The sequence below is a fragment of the Heloderma suspectum genome, chromosome 13 (genome assembly GCF_057233095.1).
Source record: "Heloderma suspectum isolate Gila_16-S chromosome 13, 16-S_ref, whole genome shotgun sequence".
Lineage (NCBI taxonomy): Eukaryota > Metazoa > Chordata > Lepidosauria > Squamata > Helodermatidae > Heloderma > Heloderma suspectum.
In genome coordinates this window covers 6,050,544-6,066,775 of record NC_139470.1, presented here as the reverse complement: position 1 = coordinate 6,066,775, position 16,232 = coordinate 6,050,544, and the positions used below count along the sequence as shown (strand labels likewise).

The following is a 16,232-nucleotide window of genomic DNA, read 5'->3' as shown; positions in this document are numbered from 1 at the left end:
GAGGTAGGAGAGAGGGATCCTGTGCAAGGAGACGAGAGTCCCTCGTTTCAAACCCACTGCCTACAGCTCAAAGCAAGCCATTCGCCACCATCCCATACCAAAGGCCAAGTGCCCTGGAATCTGGATTAGTTATGAAAAATATATTTCTGTATGTGCTATGTGCACAGATCATTTTGCTTCTGCGAGCCACGACGAAGTTCAAAACTCAACTCCCCTTTGGCCATCTGAAATTTCACGGTATGTTTCCCCTATATTTCAATACAGTCACAGGAGCCAGAAACCAAAATCAGGAATGTAGGGACTGATAATAATGCTTGTCACCTCTGTGGGGTGACAGATGTGCGAAATGCATACAAACTCTGGACAGTTTAAAAAAAAAAATGCAGGATTGCACAGGGGAGGCTGATGGCTCTGATGTCAGGGGGGCACGGAATCTGCTCCAGCTTTCAGTCAGAACTCTAAAGGAGCTATCTAAAGGATAGCTCCTTTAGAGTTCTGACTGAAAGCTGGAGTAGGCTCACTGCCCCACTGACATCAGAACCATCAGCCTCCACTGGGATTGTGGGCTGCTTATCTTTCTGTGACGGTTTACCTTGGAGGCAGCTACAAGCTGAGCTGTGCTGGCTGCGATCTCGTGCGAACAGACGATCAGTTCCTCATATTTGCCTGTATGTAGGACCACTTTGTCCGCCGACTCCCTGAAGCCGGGAGCAAAGAAGCAGGTCAGAAACGCGGAAAGCATGGCTTTTCACAGCAAATGAATACAGTTCTGCACACCCTTGTGTTTCAATAAATAAAGCTGGCAGCTTGGAGAAGAGAGCTGACCAGCATCCGAGATACCTACACAAGCTGCGTTGCTCCCCATCCCACCGCCTTGGAAGCCGAGATGAGTCCCTCTGTCCAACGGGAGTTCTTCGCATAGAATTCCTGCGGTGTTGCTGCCCCCTAGTGCTCCGTGAGAGAGAGGACACTTAGGTTTCACAGCAAGATCCTTTCCAGAGGGGTGCCCGTGTTAGGGTCTGTCAACTACGGACCCACCAAACTAGTATCTCCTCCAAACATGTGGCCCTGTTAGTCTGTTGCAGCAAAAACGACAAGGAGGCCTGTGGCACCTTAAAGACTGACACATTTATTCTGGAATAAGCTTGCACGCATCTGATGAAGTGGGCTATCGTCCGTGAAAGCTTATGCTGAAATGAAATTGCTCGTCTTTGATGCCACAAGACCTGCAGGAAGCAGAGGCAGCTTTATATTTGGGGCAAATGGAGCAGTGACCCCCACAACCAGGTACATTTGCTCTACTCCCAAGCGCCACACGTGGTCTCCTGTACTTCTCCGGCCATCTCAGTTGAATATTGAGCATCTGCCTTGTCCTCCGCCCCACTGGGCAGCAGCCACTACCGACTGTGGGACATGTTTTGCTCAGCGGGCAAATGAACATCAAAATGGCAGATACAAGGCACTTCTGCCTGGCAAACATGTCCTCTGCTCTCCTCTCTGAAGGCTGGAGGAGGACTGAATAACCAGCTGTGGCTATTTAGAGAACATGGATGAGCAAACCCCGCTTCCTTATGCAGGGTGGGAGCAGTGTTCCTTCTAGTGTAATGGGGCCTGCTCTGGTGGGCAGTGATTCCCCAAGGTCCCATGCAAAGATTTGCCACAGCGCCTCCTATCTGAGCTTTATCTGGAGATGCCAGGGATTGAACTTGGGGCCTTATGCAGGCAAACACGTTCTCTGATGCTATGCTTTGGGGTTGGGGAGGCAGAGGCACCCTGCACAATATTATAACCCGAGTAGCACTTGCGATAAATTTCAGTGCTTCACAGAGACCGAAAGGGACACACACAGCTCCTGCTTGAAGGCTCACCATCAAAATATAGATGTAAGGCAAGGAGAAAGGGAGGCAGCTGCTGTCGACAAGTTTCTACGACCCTTCCCCCAGATGTTCAGTGCCCCCACTTTTGTTGTTGTTAAAGGAAGAACATGTGGTCCAAAAAAATCAGTCTCACCCTTCCGCTTTCTACAATCTCCTTCTGCAAATTTGTAGATGTCATCACAAGAAGCCTGATTGCCTGTAGCAGACAAAAACAAGCAATTCCATTCAACAGAAATATTTATCTATGAACTTCAGACTCCCAATCCAATAAATTAGAAAATGTCTGAAGTCACCACGCGATTCCTTTAGTGGCAACATTAACCTTAAATAAAAGGCTGTCCCTGTTATCTAGAGATCTGACTAACCGTGCAAGGCTGAATACCCTCCTGCCGTCCAGCCATCTGGCAGCAGATGGGTTTTTCAAGTACTTAGCAGGGGCTTTACATTAATTAAAAAGGTGCTCACCTTCATCAAGTCTGTGCAGGAGTTCAAGATCCTGTAGGAAACACGCAAAAAGATGTTTAACCCCTCCAGTTGGATTAAGCCCTCAATTCTGGAATTAACTTTTTTTTTTTAAAAAATTGTGGATACAAAAATGCAACCTACAGGGGCCAATTTGATTACTGTAGAGAGTGCATTTTTATTATCTGTAGATGCATTAAGGGGCCATCTAAACTACAAATGTGAGCCAGTGTTAAACCTCTTTCTTTGCTGTGGCTTCTCCCAAGGAGTGCTGAGGGTGGGGCAGTGTGTGCCAAAAATATAATGCAAAACCACATGCTGAGGGCAACATAGAGGGAGAGGTTCCCGTTTATCTTCACAACAATCCTGTGAGGCAGGCAGGACAGTTAACTACTTGCCCAAGATGCCTTCATGGTGAGCTTCGTGGTTGAGAAGTGACTTGAAACCTGATTGCTTTACAAACATATCTTAGGGCACAATCCTATGCATGTTTAGACAGAAAAAAGGCCTATAACTCCCAGTTGTAGGCCTTTTTTCTGTCCAAACACGCAGAGGATTGCATCCCTAGAAAACATTAATAGGCTTCTGTTTAACCAGAGATGCTGATTCTGGCAGTAGATCAGGTAAACCCAAAGTGTCCCCCATCCCCACCAGTTTACCTTTCATTTACTTCTAGTTTAACACCAGAGCTCTCTATTCTGGCCTGATTCATCATTTCCTGCAGAAGAAAATGGAAGACAAGAGGTGCATTCAGGCAGATGTCACCAAACAGGCCCCACGATCCACAAGAGCCCTGCTGGGTCTGACCAACGGTCTGTCTCATCTCCCTGTGGCCGATCAGATGTGCCCGGGAAGCCCAGAAGCAAAACAGAGGCAAGAGCCCTCCCTCATGCTGCTCCCCGGCAACAGTAAGTCAGAGGTGTGCTGCTGCCTCTGAACATGGAGGTTAGCTATCAGGACTAACAACCATTGATAAACCCCTCTTCCTCCGCGAATATAGAATCACGGAATGTCAGTTCTTGCCAGCTGACCACAGCTGGCGGTGATAACGCATTGGCTGATAACAGGGTCGTAAACCTGTCTGAGGCTGAAGCAGGAAACTTCACCAGTTCATTCAAGTCCATGGCGATTTGGCACGGAGAAGCCCGTTTTCCAGTCCAAAGTCCAAAACACAAGGGAACATGAGCAAGGCTGAGGTTCAAGGTCGAGGCAAGGCTGACGAGATCCGGCGTGTGAAAACGATGTTCTCCAGCAGCCTTGCCCCTGCCTGCTTCCTGCTTTTAACTGCAGCAACCTGAGGCGGCTGCATGCCATCAGTCCTCTTGCTTCTGGGAGCCTCTGTGTCTTACACGGACAGAGGCTCACCTACGTCGTTCATTTACATGCAGCCACCTTCGCTCTGCTGGGGTCAGTGGAACTCTGCCCTCTGAATCCTCTGGGGAGGCTGCAGCCTGGCATGGAACATCCACAGGAGGTGAGGGGGCTCGGGTTCCTCCTGCACGGGTCCCTTCCCCTGGGTCTGGAGCCTGCCCTTCCCCTTCCCCCTCGGAGGAGTCCGAGGGAGGCACGACACAGAATCGGAAGGGATTGTGGAGATCAGCTACTCCAATGCTCTTCACTGCAAGGCCCGAGGGCCACTGGCAGCTGTCAGTCACCTCAAACGTGGCTCTCCACCTCTCTCATACACACACCCTCTCAGCAAGGTCCTCTCTAGCTTTCCCTTGTTGTTGGCTTTAGCGACTGTGATCTGGGCTACCGCAGGTGGTTTTGGAGGTGGCGAGTCAGGGGACCCGCCATTCATCAGCTGTAAGGGGGCTGGCAGGAGGGCAAGTGCTCAAGAGGAGAACGCAGGAGCAACCAGCCAATTGGCTGTGGTCGGCGAGGAGACCAAGAGGCAAAGATCAACGTGGCTGGCTAGCTGCAGTGGTGCATTGAGCAGATACTGGAGGTGGAGGGGAAATTGAATGCATGGATATGACAGAGGGAGGGAGGGAGGGAGGGAGGGAGGGAAGGAAACGTGGACCTGCACTGGGAGATTTTGCAGCGGTGAGGAGAGCAGAGCACTCTCAGTGACGAGGAAAAGATCCATCCCAATCCAAGCAGCAAGTGAGCCTGTCGTAATTTGCCTGCCTGGTGAGCTGGCAACTGGCTGATGAGGGTTTGCTTGGACGATGTGGAGAGGAAAGGGGAGGAGAGACCCACAAAAGCCTCTAGCCAAGTCCAGCCCGCAGCACTGCTGCTTGAATAGGGGCAGAGAGGAGAGTGCACACATGCACGCCCTGCATGGCCCAGGAAAGGCCCCGAGTGGCCTTGAAGGCAGTGCCTGGAGCCAGAGTGGTTTCTGCTCGAAAAATGGCGAAGGTCACTAATCTAGTCGAAGCTCCTGTTCAACGCAGGCTCTGCACTACAGGGTGCAGCTAGAGCATCCCTGACCCACGGCCACCCAGCCTCTTGATTAAAGGCCTCCAGCAAAGGAGGACCCACCCCCTCCTGAGGCAGCCTGGTCCACAGCTCTCGCTGTTGGGACATTTCTCCTAATGCTGAGCCGAAATCTGCTTCCCTACAACTCCCAACCACGAGTTCTAGTCCTGCCCGAGAAGCAAAAGAGAACAGGTCTGCTCCATCTCAACAGCCTTTCAGATATCTGGAGACGGACACCACCGCTCCCCTTTTAAAGTCACCTGAGCTAGTAGCCAATCGCCACATCACATGGCACCAAATCCCATCCATGAGTTATGTACTGTGTGAAGTAGTACTTTCTTTCGCTGTTTCCACAAGAGTACTTTTGGGGGGATTAAGGAGGTTACGGGAAAAGGGGGGAAATCCACCAGCTGCTTTTCACCTCTATCCTCCTGACCGCATCTTCGATCGCAGCAGAGGTGGAGGCCATCTCTTTGTCGACCATGTCGCCCAGTTCCTCTTGCCGGATGTCTAAACTCTGGGGTCTCAGTTCCTGGCCGAAAAGAGAGAAAGAAAAGACTGAGGCCTCAAAAGGGAAACCTTTACCTGCTTCCTGGAAGTCAACCTACGGTCAGCGTAAATGGATTCTTCGTGCCCTTTTGACAGCCAAAAGACTGATACTGTAGCAGCCATATCGGGGGTCAGACTAAGTAGCCTCATGCAGTCTCATGCTTCATGTTCTTGCTGAGCTCTTTCTCCCTTGAATATATTGTTGTAAGCTGACGAGACACAGGAATTCCTTATCTTGTCAAAGGTCATACAATTGTATATCTTGTTCTCTGCTGTTCTGTTCTCTCCTTATCATGGCTACCCTATAACCCAGTTCTTGTATTATAAACAATGGTGCTAAGAGAAGAAATGTTGAGGACTGCAACCCCACACGGGAGGGGGAGGAGGAGCCGTTTCATATGTGTCACAATGTCTATAAAACCAATGTGCTGATGTATTTCGGGGCTTCTGGCTCTTTGGAAATGATTCCAGCCTTAAGCCCGCGCGATAAATAAAGAATCTCTTTTTCCTTCACTCCGTGGTCTCTCTGACTCTGGGTTCTGCAACAATACTAGCACACTGGAAGGATAAATGCTCCCCTCCTATAATGCGGTAGATTGAGGTCCTAAAAACGCTATCAACATTCAAAAGCGTGGTATATAGGAGCCACTCGTGAATGAACACATATATGGATATTTGGTCTGCTTTTATTGATGTTTAATGTCTAATCCACTTTTTTTAGAATGCAATAGTTAACTGAAACTGGTACTTTTAATGCGTGCAGTTATATACATATCTTCTTTATTTTTTCTTTATTTTTCCTTCTGATCTGTTTTGTTTGTTGACATTTACAATAACAAATGGATTAAAAAAAAAAGGAAAATGAGAAACAGAAAATATAAGGGGAGCTCGTGTATGGAATTACACCAGCCTTCCCTAACTGGGCACCCTCCAGATGTATTGTACTACAACACCCATCATCCCCAGCAATGCTGGCTGGGTATAATGGGAGTTGCAGTACAACACATCTGGAGGGCACCCGGTTAGGGAAGACTGGATTATACAGTGAGCTGCTCCGTTAATGAAAGATCAGCGTTATAGGTCGTCTCCTCCTCACTGCCAGGGCCACCAAGGGGAGGTAAAAGATATAGTCGTGATCCCGTGTGGATCGTTCTGCACCTCTACATTCTCCACCCCATCCCTACCTGTCCCAGCTGAAGAAGCCCCTGCAGCATCTTCCTCACGGCCGCTGGATCTGCATGCCGGAGAGACTGTTTGTCTTTCAGCTTGTTCAAGTAGTCCAGACTTTGCTGCCCACAGTCCCTGCAGGTTTCGGTCAATTCTGGACAGAAGAAAAAAAGAAAAGAAATGCTAAACGCAGCAGAGGAGCAGAGGGCACTGAGGCTTGCTAGAAGCCCAGGAACATGCCCATCTTCAGCTTACACTGTAGGAGCTACAGAGATCTAGACGGTTTGGGGCCAGGGTATCTGAGAAGTACTGTTTCTGGTTCTGGGCACCACACTTTAAGAAGGATGCAGACAAGCTGGAGAGGGTTCAGAGGATGACAATGAAGATGATCAGGGGACTGGAAACAAAGCCATATGAGGAGAGACTGAAAGAACTGGGCATGTTTAGCCTTCAGAAGACTGAGGGGAGATAGGATAGCGCTCTTCAAGGACTTGAAAGGTTGTCAGAGACAGGAAGGCCAGGATCTCGATGGCCTTGTAGGCCCCTTCCAACCCTACTATTCTGTGATTCTAAGACTCTTCCCATATGAACCTGTAGTTTAAGATCTTCTTCAGATGCCATCTGTGTATCCCACCACCAAGACAGGTTAACTTGATGGGAACACAGAACAGGGCCTTCTCTGTGGCAGTCCCCTGGCTGTAGGCCTCTCCAAGGAACTTAGGCTGGACCCGTCTTTGTTCAGTTTTAGGTAGGCTGTTGCAACATTTTTGTGCCATATGGCTTTTTAGTATTTTAAGGGTGCTGTCCTATCCGGATGCTGGCCAGCCTCCAAACTCGGAGACTGGCGGGCATTCTATGCAGAGCGGGAGAAGCGCAGAGGTGATCTTCGCCTCCATGCTCCTCCTGCTCTACTTTTCAGCTAGACAGGCTTTTTCACCTGTCTAGCTGAGGCACTGGGGGAGGGGGAGTCCAGAGGATTCCTCATAAGCTGGCCTCCCCAGTTCCCTCCCTGGGAATGCCCCTTTTACCTTCCCCTTTGCAATGTGAGACAGGCAGCCGGCGCAGTTCTCTCTGCACCAGCTGCAAGGGGGAGGGGGTGGGGAGCTCGGACTCCCAGGTCCGAGGTCAGGGCACTGTCTCTGACCTTGGATCCACGAATGCGCACTATCCTATGGCACCCAGGCACTATCTACGGGCCCTCGGATTGCGCTCTAAACCACTTAGCTCCACACTATTTTTAAGGTTCTCTCTTGCTTTCAATTTCTGCTTTTAAAGTTTTCAAATTGCTCTTAAAAGTTTTCAAATTGTTTTAAAGTTCATTAACAAATTTTAAAAGTTTTTTTAATTGCTGCAGCTTTTAACACTAAGTCACCTTGGGGGCCCTATTTGGGTCAAAAGGCGACTTGTACATTTACAAAGCGATAGAGAAATCTTTGAGAGCCTGGGGGTCCAGCAGTTGGTCTGGGAAAAACAGATGCTGCGGCATTACAGAAGCAAAGAAGATGCTGCCCTGAGCTGTTGTGTGGACAAGGGGCTGCTGCACAACTCATGTTAAGAACGGAGTATAGCACGCACACTTAAAAAAATAAAGAGATACAGAATCCTTCACAATTGTGTATGTGTTATCCTTGTACAAGGACAATTCTCCACTCTGGCTGGGATGATGGGTGGAGGGCGCCAGGCTGGAGAAGTACTGAAGTGAGTACTAAGCATTCTGTATTGACCAATGTGCAAAAGCTGTTGGGGGTGGGCAGGAGAGGGGGAAAGCAGGAAGTAATATATTTCTAATTCCTAGGGGCCAGCATCAAATCTTTAAGACACTTGCTTCGCACAACATTGCAAAAAAAGTTATTTCTAGGTTTTCAGGTGCACGGTCAATCTGGGTGCCTGTGCAACTGAAAACTTGGAAATCGTTTTCTTTCGGGACGTGTGGATAGAAACATTTCCCCAGCTCATTTTAAAGTCTTGCTGCCCAGTCAAATGCAGGTCTCGCCCTTTTAGGTCTCCACCCAGGATCTTCTGTATATAATCTGAGGCTACCCAGCATGGGCAACACCTCTTCTGTACAGCATCTAGTACACAGTTACAGAAACAGTCGTATTAAACCAGGAGCAGGTCTCGGCGGATGGGAATGGAAACTTGGGAAGAGAAGGACCGGAGAGAATTGGAAGCCCTTGAATTCCTTGGCAGTGCTTTCATATCACACTCCTGCAACCTCCAAGAGCCAGGTGACACGCTCAGCAAAGTTGTGTGGTGGAATCCTTCCTGAGTTGTACCTCCTCAGACTGCAGGGGTGGTGATGGCATTTTTAAACACCCCTGCCTTGTCAAAACAACAAACACCCCCCCTTCAGGTGACTCACTGTCGGCGTGGTCCGTGGGTGCGAGGTGGGCCGTGGCACTGCCGTTCACAATGGCGTCTGCAGTCAAATGCGCAAACTGGGCCAGAGCGCTGACCAACCCAGTGGCATCTTAGGAAGAGACAAAGAGGGGTGGAAATCCATAAGCAGCAAGCAGGCATAACCAGTCTCCTTCCAGAAAAGCGGCATAAACGCTCTCCAAGGTTGTGGAGTTCAGCTGAACCCCACAAGAGACAGCAAAGGTTCAAAATTTCACATGGGTCTTAAGATCCGGGCCCCCCAAATCTCAGATTCTCTTAACCACAGGGCTTGGCTGCTGCACCTCTTACTTACACCCACCTCATAAGTGCACATTTAATCAATGGAGGCTGGTGGCTCCGATGTCAGTGGGGTGGTGAATCCGCTCCAGGTTTCAGTCAGAACTCTAAAGGAGCTCTCCAAGGTGCTTTGCGCCATGGGTAACTCCTTTAGAGTTCTAAGAGGCTCTGACTGAAATTTGGACCCACCCAGCTGACATCGGAGCCACCAGCCTCCACTGCATTTAATTTACGTAATGTGTATTTCCCACCTTTTTGCCAAAAAAGCGGCACTCAAGGCAGCTTACAAGAAAACCCAGATTAAACACAAAATCTTAATTAAAACATAACATAAAAACACATAAATTAAAAGCAGAATTAAAAACACCACAATAAAAGAAATAAATAGCACCAACCACTTAAAAACTCCTTCAGCAACAGACCACCTTATATGCCAAGTGCCTGAACAGGAACATCTTTGCCTGCAGGCACTTCATGGACTGGCCAGGAGTTTGTTTTTTATTTATTGTGGGGGGTGGGGAGCGGGGAACAAGGGAAGCATTTGAAGAAAGCGACGGTGTGTGGGCGGTCATGCAAGCCCTCTTTGCTTGCAGCACCTGGCACCCCAGTTCCCAGCCCCCAAGGTGAGGGAAGTGCAGTGGCCAAGTCGTCGCCTTCACCTGCCAAGTTGGCCAGGTAACGCCCGTGGCCACTCTCCACAGCGTTCACCGACTCCAGTGCAGCCTGCGCCCGGCTGATGAGGTAATCTGCAGGGAGGGAAGCAGGGGCGGGGAGGGAAAGCTCGTGAATAAGAGAGAGACCCGAATTTCTCACACAGCTGTGCTTTGTGGCTTCAAAGCACTGCAAACCCCTTGGCGAAGTACCCCCCTGGGGGGCTCCCTCCTCTATCCTTAGGAGGAGCCCCCCCAGCCCAGGCGGTGGGTGGGTTTCCTTGGCAGCAGAAGTGCTCCAATGAGTGGCCCGCAGCTGGGGCTGGGGGAGTCCCCATTTAAGCCCCCCCACAATGGCCCCAATGTAGCATCGCTTGGAGCACTGTGGGGAATTAAAATGGCGGTTCCCCCATACCTGGTGGCCCAGTGCAGCACCAGGCATTTGGTTTTGAAGTGGGGTCTCCCAGGACGAGCATCAGTGGCCAGCCTGGCAGCTGCCTGAGAATGCCCTGCGAGGAGGCCTGAAAGGCCTACCCCAGGGTGTCTGTGCTATTAAGGCAGGGGCAGAACCTCATGCCCCCAAGTCAAATCTGGCCTGCCTGGGGCCCCAAATCCAGCCCCACTCCGCCCACGCACCCTCCCCCTGGCCCCAGCTGCCAATCATTTGGTGGTCTCCTCGCTTTTGCACTCCCCACCCTGATCAAAAAAGGCTGAAATGCCTCTCCTGAGTCTTTGTTATGGGCAGGAAGATCTTTAGGGTATGTGGGTATTTTTGGAATGCTTGGCCCCACCCCTGGACTGCAGCCCCCGAGAGCTTCTCCACAAGTGAATTTGGCCCTCCGGTTGAAAGGGGTTCGACACCCCTGTGTTAGCGGATGGGGAAAAACGTTACAAAAACCAACCGTCACCAGATTCCTCCCTGCCCCCCACCATTTTTGTGGATCCCAAGGGCCCACCTGGCGAACTGGTGCATCGGATGTGCAAGGGATCATCCAACTTGGCGATGGCATCCTGAATTATGCTCTCGGCTTCCTGCACCGTCCCTTGCAGGATCCTGAACTGGTCCTCCAGGAGCTTCTGCTGCAGGTTCTGCTCCTGGGTTTTCTGTGGGACGGACCAAAAACATTCATAGCCACTCACCTCCCTGGGTCTCGCATACCCATTCTTTGTGATCCAGCCTGGGTAAACGACAGCCCTGCCATGCCGCTTGCCGGCCCTCTTCCTCCTTCACTCAGTCCCTTCCCTTCCCTTCCCACCCACTCCTCCCACTACAGATAAAACCTTTCCAAGACTTAGGGCTTCACCGCATGAGACTAAAATCCCACACCCTTACCAGGACTTCTGCTTCAAGATTCTTTGTGGGATTGAGAGTGGCTTCTTTACACGTGCTATTTTGGGGGGCTTTTCTTTCTTGACAAGTTCTATATGTTTCATTTTACAGCTACTAGGTGGAACTGTGGTATAGTGCAATTACAGGCGTACACCCAGCCAGTAAAGTGCTTCATCGCGCTACCTAGAGAAAAACCACACTTTCCCAGAGTTTTACAAAGCCGGGATAAAGATTATAAAGCACGGGAGGAGCCCTGGAGGTTGACAACATCATATAAAAGACCCGCAAACTTCCATGAGTGACCAGTCTTGAATGCAGGATAAAAGGCCCCTGTGGGGAAGCCCTTAATCCCATCCCACCCTACCCCCAGTACCTTTTCCATGAGTTTCCCCTGCAGCTCCTGGACTTCCTTTGCCCTCTTCTCCGCTTCCTGGCTTGACAGCAGCTCTTTCTCTTGGATCAGGCCCTTCATGGAGATTAGTTCACATTCCTTCTCACTGACCGATTTCCTCAGCGCATCCTTCTCAGCTTGGAGGGCTTCCATTTGGCAGTTGAGGTCAGAACCAACCTGGGGATACCGCAGCAACGGGACAAAGCAGGGGCCATAGCTCAGTGGCAGAGCCCTTGCTTCGCATCCAGAAGGTCCCAGGTTCGATCCCCGGCAGCATCTCCAGGTAGGGCTAGGAAAGCATCCTGCCTGAATCCCTGGAGGGTTAGCTGTTCCTGCCAGTCTGTTCTGACAATACCAGGCTGACTCAGTGTCAGGCAGCTTCCGATGCCCAAGTCATGTTGCGGCCTGAGGCAGAGCAGCAAATGGCACCTCCGCCCACCCAAGGTGCACAGCATCCAAAGCCAGTCAAGCTATTTTGGTACATGAGGCAGAACAGCTTGGGTGGGTTCTAGCAGGGCTTGTGCAGGAGAGCTCCCCCAGAGTGTCCATCCACCATGTTAATTAGCAGGAGAAGGATGCTCAAGGTTTTAACTTGCAGCTTCCCCATCCCCCAATGACCCCAATTCAGGCCAGCCGTGTCGCACACACCCTTGTCACTGGAGCTGCATACCTGCTTGGAACGGCTGAGCGACTGTTGGAGCTGGGCCAGTTCCTCCTTCTTGGACTCCAGTTCTGTCTTCACCTGCTCCACCTGCAGCATCTGGTCTTCTAGCTGCATGGAGAAACCAAGACAGAGAGCGCGAGAGAGACGGAGAGAGGGAGAGGGAGACAGAAAGAGAGGGAGACACAGAGAGAGAGAGAGAGACAGGGAGAGTATAGTTTAAAATCACATGCAAATTGGTCCCTGGTCTTTTCCAGGTTGTTACTCCATTTTTAAAGGAAGGGGCTCCAGCTATTTCAACACACATGGGCCGCTCATGAACTAACACGATTGCCAAGATGAGTGTCTCATCACTAGGCCCTCTACTGCCGCCCCCCGAGAGTGGCCTGCCCAACCTAGCTGTAGACCGAACTCTCTGCCATAAGGCGTGTGATGGCTGCTAACTTAGATACCCTTTTAAAGAAAACCCACCAGTTTAGCCATACTCATGGCGGAGGGGTTTCTCGGTGACATGAACAGGTAAAGAAAGCCCCCACCCTGAATGCCAGATGGGGGTGGGACAAGCAACAGGGGATGGCCATCATCTGCCTGGGATCACCCAGAGAACCTTGGGTCTGATCCGGCCAGGCAGTCCTCATGCTCTCGCTCATGGTCTGTAGCACAACACAGCCAGCGATGGAGCCGAGGAAGGGCTCAGACCTGGCTCCCTCGTGGCCGATATTTTAGCCACTGCGCCATGTCTCCGAGGTGCCCCGCCCCCTTCTGCACCAAGCACATTCAAGGGGAGGCCGACCCAGCCCTGGGCCCCAGACTGTCAATCAAGACTAGTCCCACCTCCCAGGCGCTGAAGAGGGGAAACACCAGTCTACCAGGGAGGAGAGATGAAGGCAACGTCGGCCAAAGGGGCCTCAAGCAAAGGAGCTGCCGTAGCAGCAAAGGCCTACCTTCATTTCCGACTCTCGCTTCGCTTGCTCCATCTGGAAGGCCAGTTGCTCCTTGACCCGGGCAACCTCCTCCTGGCTTTGCTGGGTGACTGTCAGCTGTTTGGCAGTATCTGCATTCTTGGAATAAAAATGCATCTTCATTATTATGTTTTAAAGTACACCAGGCTCTTGAAAGTAATTGGGAAGCCACAGAAATGAGAATCCTTCCCCACGGATTTCTTCTACACTGGGGAAGGGGGGTGACCAGACATAGCCCGGAGGAAGCTCAGCCCAGTCAGGACTCAAATGCTCCTCAATTCTGCTCTCTTCTTGTCTTTCTCTCTCTCTCTCTCGGCCGTGCCTGCGTACAAGGGAACCCTTGTCCAAACCAGACTGAACCAGAAGAGAAGACAAGACCCGGAAATGGTTCACTACGGAGGCAGGAGAAAGACTCACCAGGAACAGGTCTTTTATAAAGCTAACAGGTCTTAGTTGCCCATTCAGGACTAAGCCACCCCGAAATCCTTTGCACTACAACAGGGAGAGCTCACAATTATATATTCTTGCTGGGAAAATCCATTTCCCCACAGATACTGAGCAGATAGCAGCTAACCTGAGAGGAAACAGGGACGCCTGAATGGGGTGGCGGATGACGTCAATGCCCCTGCCAATCAAAATGCCCCAGGGCTCCAGCCCTGTGAGCCCTGGCCCCACGGCGCAACTGCTTAACACAGCACTGCTCCAAACAACTGCCAATGGAGACAATGATCTGGTTCGCACCATCACCGAGGGGGAAAGGAGCCACGGTGGCTTATTCCCCCCACCCTCTGCGCATGCCGGGGCATCCGCATAATTACCCCCGGCAGTGCACCTTGTCGTGTTGTGCGAGAGCCCTACAACATCCCATGGGTGCTGGGTGGCTTGTCACCCATGCGTGACACAACAAGCTGCACTGCCGAGGGTAATTATGCAAATCCCCCTGACACATGACCAGGCTGTGCAGGGTAGGGTGGGGGAAACAAGCCACCGTGGCTTCTTTCCCCCTCTGCAATCATGCGAACTGGACCAGTGCGGGAAAGTGGCCTGACAGCCGTTACCTTTCGCAGAAGCTCCGCGTGGGTGTTGATCAACTCGCTGTGCTTCTCCTTCAGCTTGGTGTAGCGGACTTCTGTGGCGCTGGCCTTCTCTGCCGAAGGGAAAGATACTGTCACCAGCCGCTTCCAGCTAGCTATTCAACCAATGCTCAGATGCCTATTGTGATGGGCAAGGGGTGGGCCAAAGGAGACTGTCTCGATGGATGAGCACAGAGCTTCCCAACGCTCTGGGGACCTAGTGGGATCATTGATTGAAGCTGAACGGTGGGAGATTCGGGACAGAAAAATGGAAGGACTTCTTTGCACGGCACGTAGTTCAACTACAGAATTCCTCACCACAATGTGTCGTGGTGGCTGCCAACTTGGGCGGCTTTCAGGGGTGGTTAGACACATTTATGGAGCAGTAGGCTATCAAGAGCTACTAGTCATGATGGTGGAATCATGTATCAGAAGCAGCATACCTCTCTGTACCAGTTGCTGGGGAACATGGGTGGTTAGGTGCTATTGCACACACGGCCTGCTTGTGGCCTTCCCAGAGGCATTTGGTGAGCCACTGTGTGAACAGAATGCTGGACTAGGCAGGCCTGTGGTCTGACCCATGCAGACCACTGCTGGTAGGCGAACTCCATTCAGGCAGTCTGTGGGAAGGTTGTGGAACAGCTGAACATATCCGCACTTGGCCCTGCACTTTATTTTTTCTGACAACAGAGGCTGAGGCTGTGTGGACCAGGGCCAGATTACCCAACAGGCTAAGAAGGCCCTGGCCTGGGGCCTGTGATTTTCATAACACAGCGCTGCTGCAGTCTACTCATGACTCCCTAAGAATAGAGTAACTAAAGGGGCCCTTCTCAGTTGTCTGGCCCAGGGCCCACGCGCGTCATAACACAGTGCTTGTTTTGATGATGATGTTGCCGGCGCTGGAGGAAAAATCAAATTATTAAAGTCAGAGTTGAGTATGTGCTTTGATTTCTAGGATAAAAACCCTGTTGAAGTGGTCCACAAGATACCCAGCCATTTTCAAGGGGTCCACAGGGAAAAAGGGATTGGGAACTGCTGGACTTGTAGTCTGTCTGACAGTGACTGGACGGTGTGGCCCAGACAACAGGCTCACTATCTTAAAGATGCAGGTGGAAATAGTCTATTTTTCTATCTTCCAGGGTCTTCAGAACAATGATGAGATCATATATGTGCATACTAAAGTGCTTTCCGGGGGTGGGGTGGGGGGGTCATAGCTCAGTGGTAAAGCACATGTTTTTATGCAGAAGCTCCAAAGTTCATTCAGCTTTTCCCAGCACATTATACTATGTTTGTTTCTAAAAAGTTAAGTACACACTCAGTGGCTGGGTTCACACAACATGACAACCCATACTCAAAGTTGAGTATGGGTTGAGTGTGGGTTGTCGTTGAACTGTGGGTTGCTGTTGAAATACAGCTTGTTGTGTTGTGTGAACCCAGCCACGCTAACAAACCATTGTTTCTTAACCACAAACAACTCAAAGTTCACAACCCAACAACAAACCATGGGTTCTCTTTGTGGGTTGTTCATGGTTAACAAACCACAGTTTGTTAGCACGGCTGGGTTCACACAACAACCCATGTTTCAACAACAACCAACAGTTTAACGGCAACCCACACTCAACCCATACTCAAGGTTGAGTATGGGTCGTTGTGTTGTGTGAACCCAGAGAGAGAGACAAACAGAGACCCCAGCTCCCTTCTAGGTCCCCTGCCTGATGGCACCACCTACTTTCTGCTTCCAGATAGAGCCCTCGACTCTTGTCTCCCTCAAGTTTGGCCTTCTGCAACCTTTCCAGTTCATCCCGGAGCTGTTCGTTGTCCACCAGAGCCTTCTGTTTCTGCTTCCGCTGCTCTTCCACTTCCGCCTCCAGGCTGTTAATCTGAGCCTTCAGCTGAGAGATGTATCTTTGAGCCTGAGGAACAGAAAACAGAAACACACAACACAGTAATGCACATTTTCACAAACAGACGGAACAAAGACGCGTTGTGAAGTCCTGATGGGTTCATTACTCA

General features: G+C 50.8%; 1 protein-coding gene across 2 annotated transcripts in view; it reads right to left on the bottom strand.

Annotated features, from left to right (window-relative positions):
* Window positions 1-16,232, bottom strand: part of HIP1R (huntingtin interacting protein 1 related) — a 74,588-nt gene that overhangs the window by 6,682 nt on the left and 51,674 nt on the right. For both annotated transcript variants that reach the window (XM_084820032.1, XM_084820033.1), the window contains exons 14-28: window positions 15,949-16,132; window positions 14,205-14,293; window positions 13,129-13,245; window positions 12,194-12,295; window positions 11,506-11,700; window positions 10,759-10,906; window positions 9,812-9,898; window positions 8,839-8,946; window positions 6,494-6,630; window positions 5,182-5,292; window positions 2,999-3,057; window positions 2,343-2,373; window positions 2,011-2,073; window positions 845-945; window positions 593-698 (exon numbers count right to left, since the gene is read on the bottom strand). In XM_084820032.1, coding sequence (XP_084676158.1) covers window positions 593-698; window positions 845-945; window positions 2,011-2,073; window positions 2,343-2,373; window positions 2,999-3,057; window positions 5,182-5,292; window positions 6,494-6,630; window positions 8,839-8,946; window positions 9,812-9,898; window positions 10,759-10,906; window positions 11,506-11,700; window positions 12,194-12,295; window positions 13,129-13,245; window positions 14,205-14,293; window positions 15,949-16,132 — 1,638 coding nt within the window. The remainder of the gene's footprint in view (window positions 1-592; window positions 699-844; window positions 946-2,010; window positions 2,074-2,342; window positions 2,374-2,998; window positions 3,058-5,181; window positions 5,293-6,493; window positions 6,631-8,838; window positions 8,947-9,811; window positions 9,899-10,758; window positions 10,907-11,505; window positions 11,701-12,193; window positions 12,296-13,128; window positions 13,246-14,204; window positions 14,294-15,948; window positions 16,133-16,232) is intronic.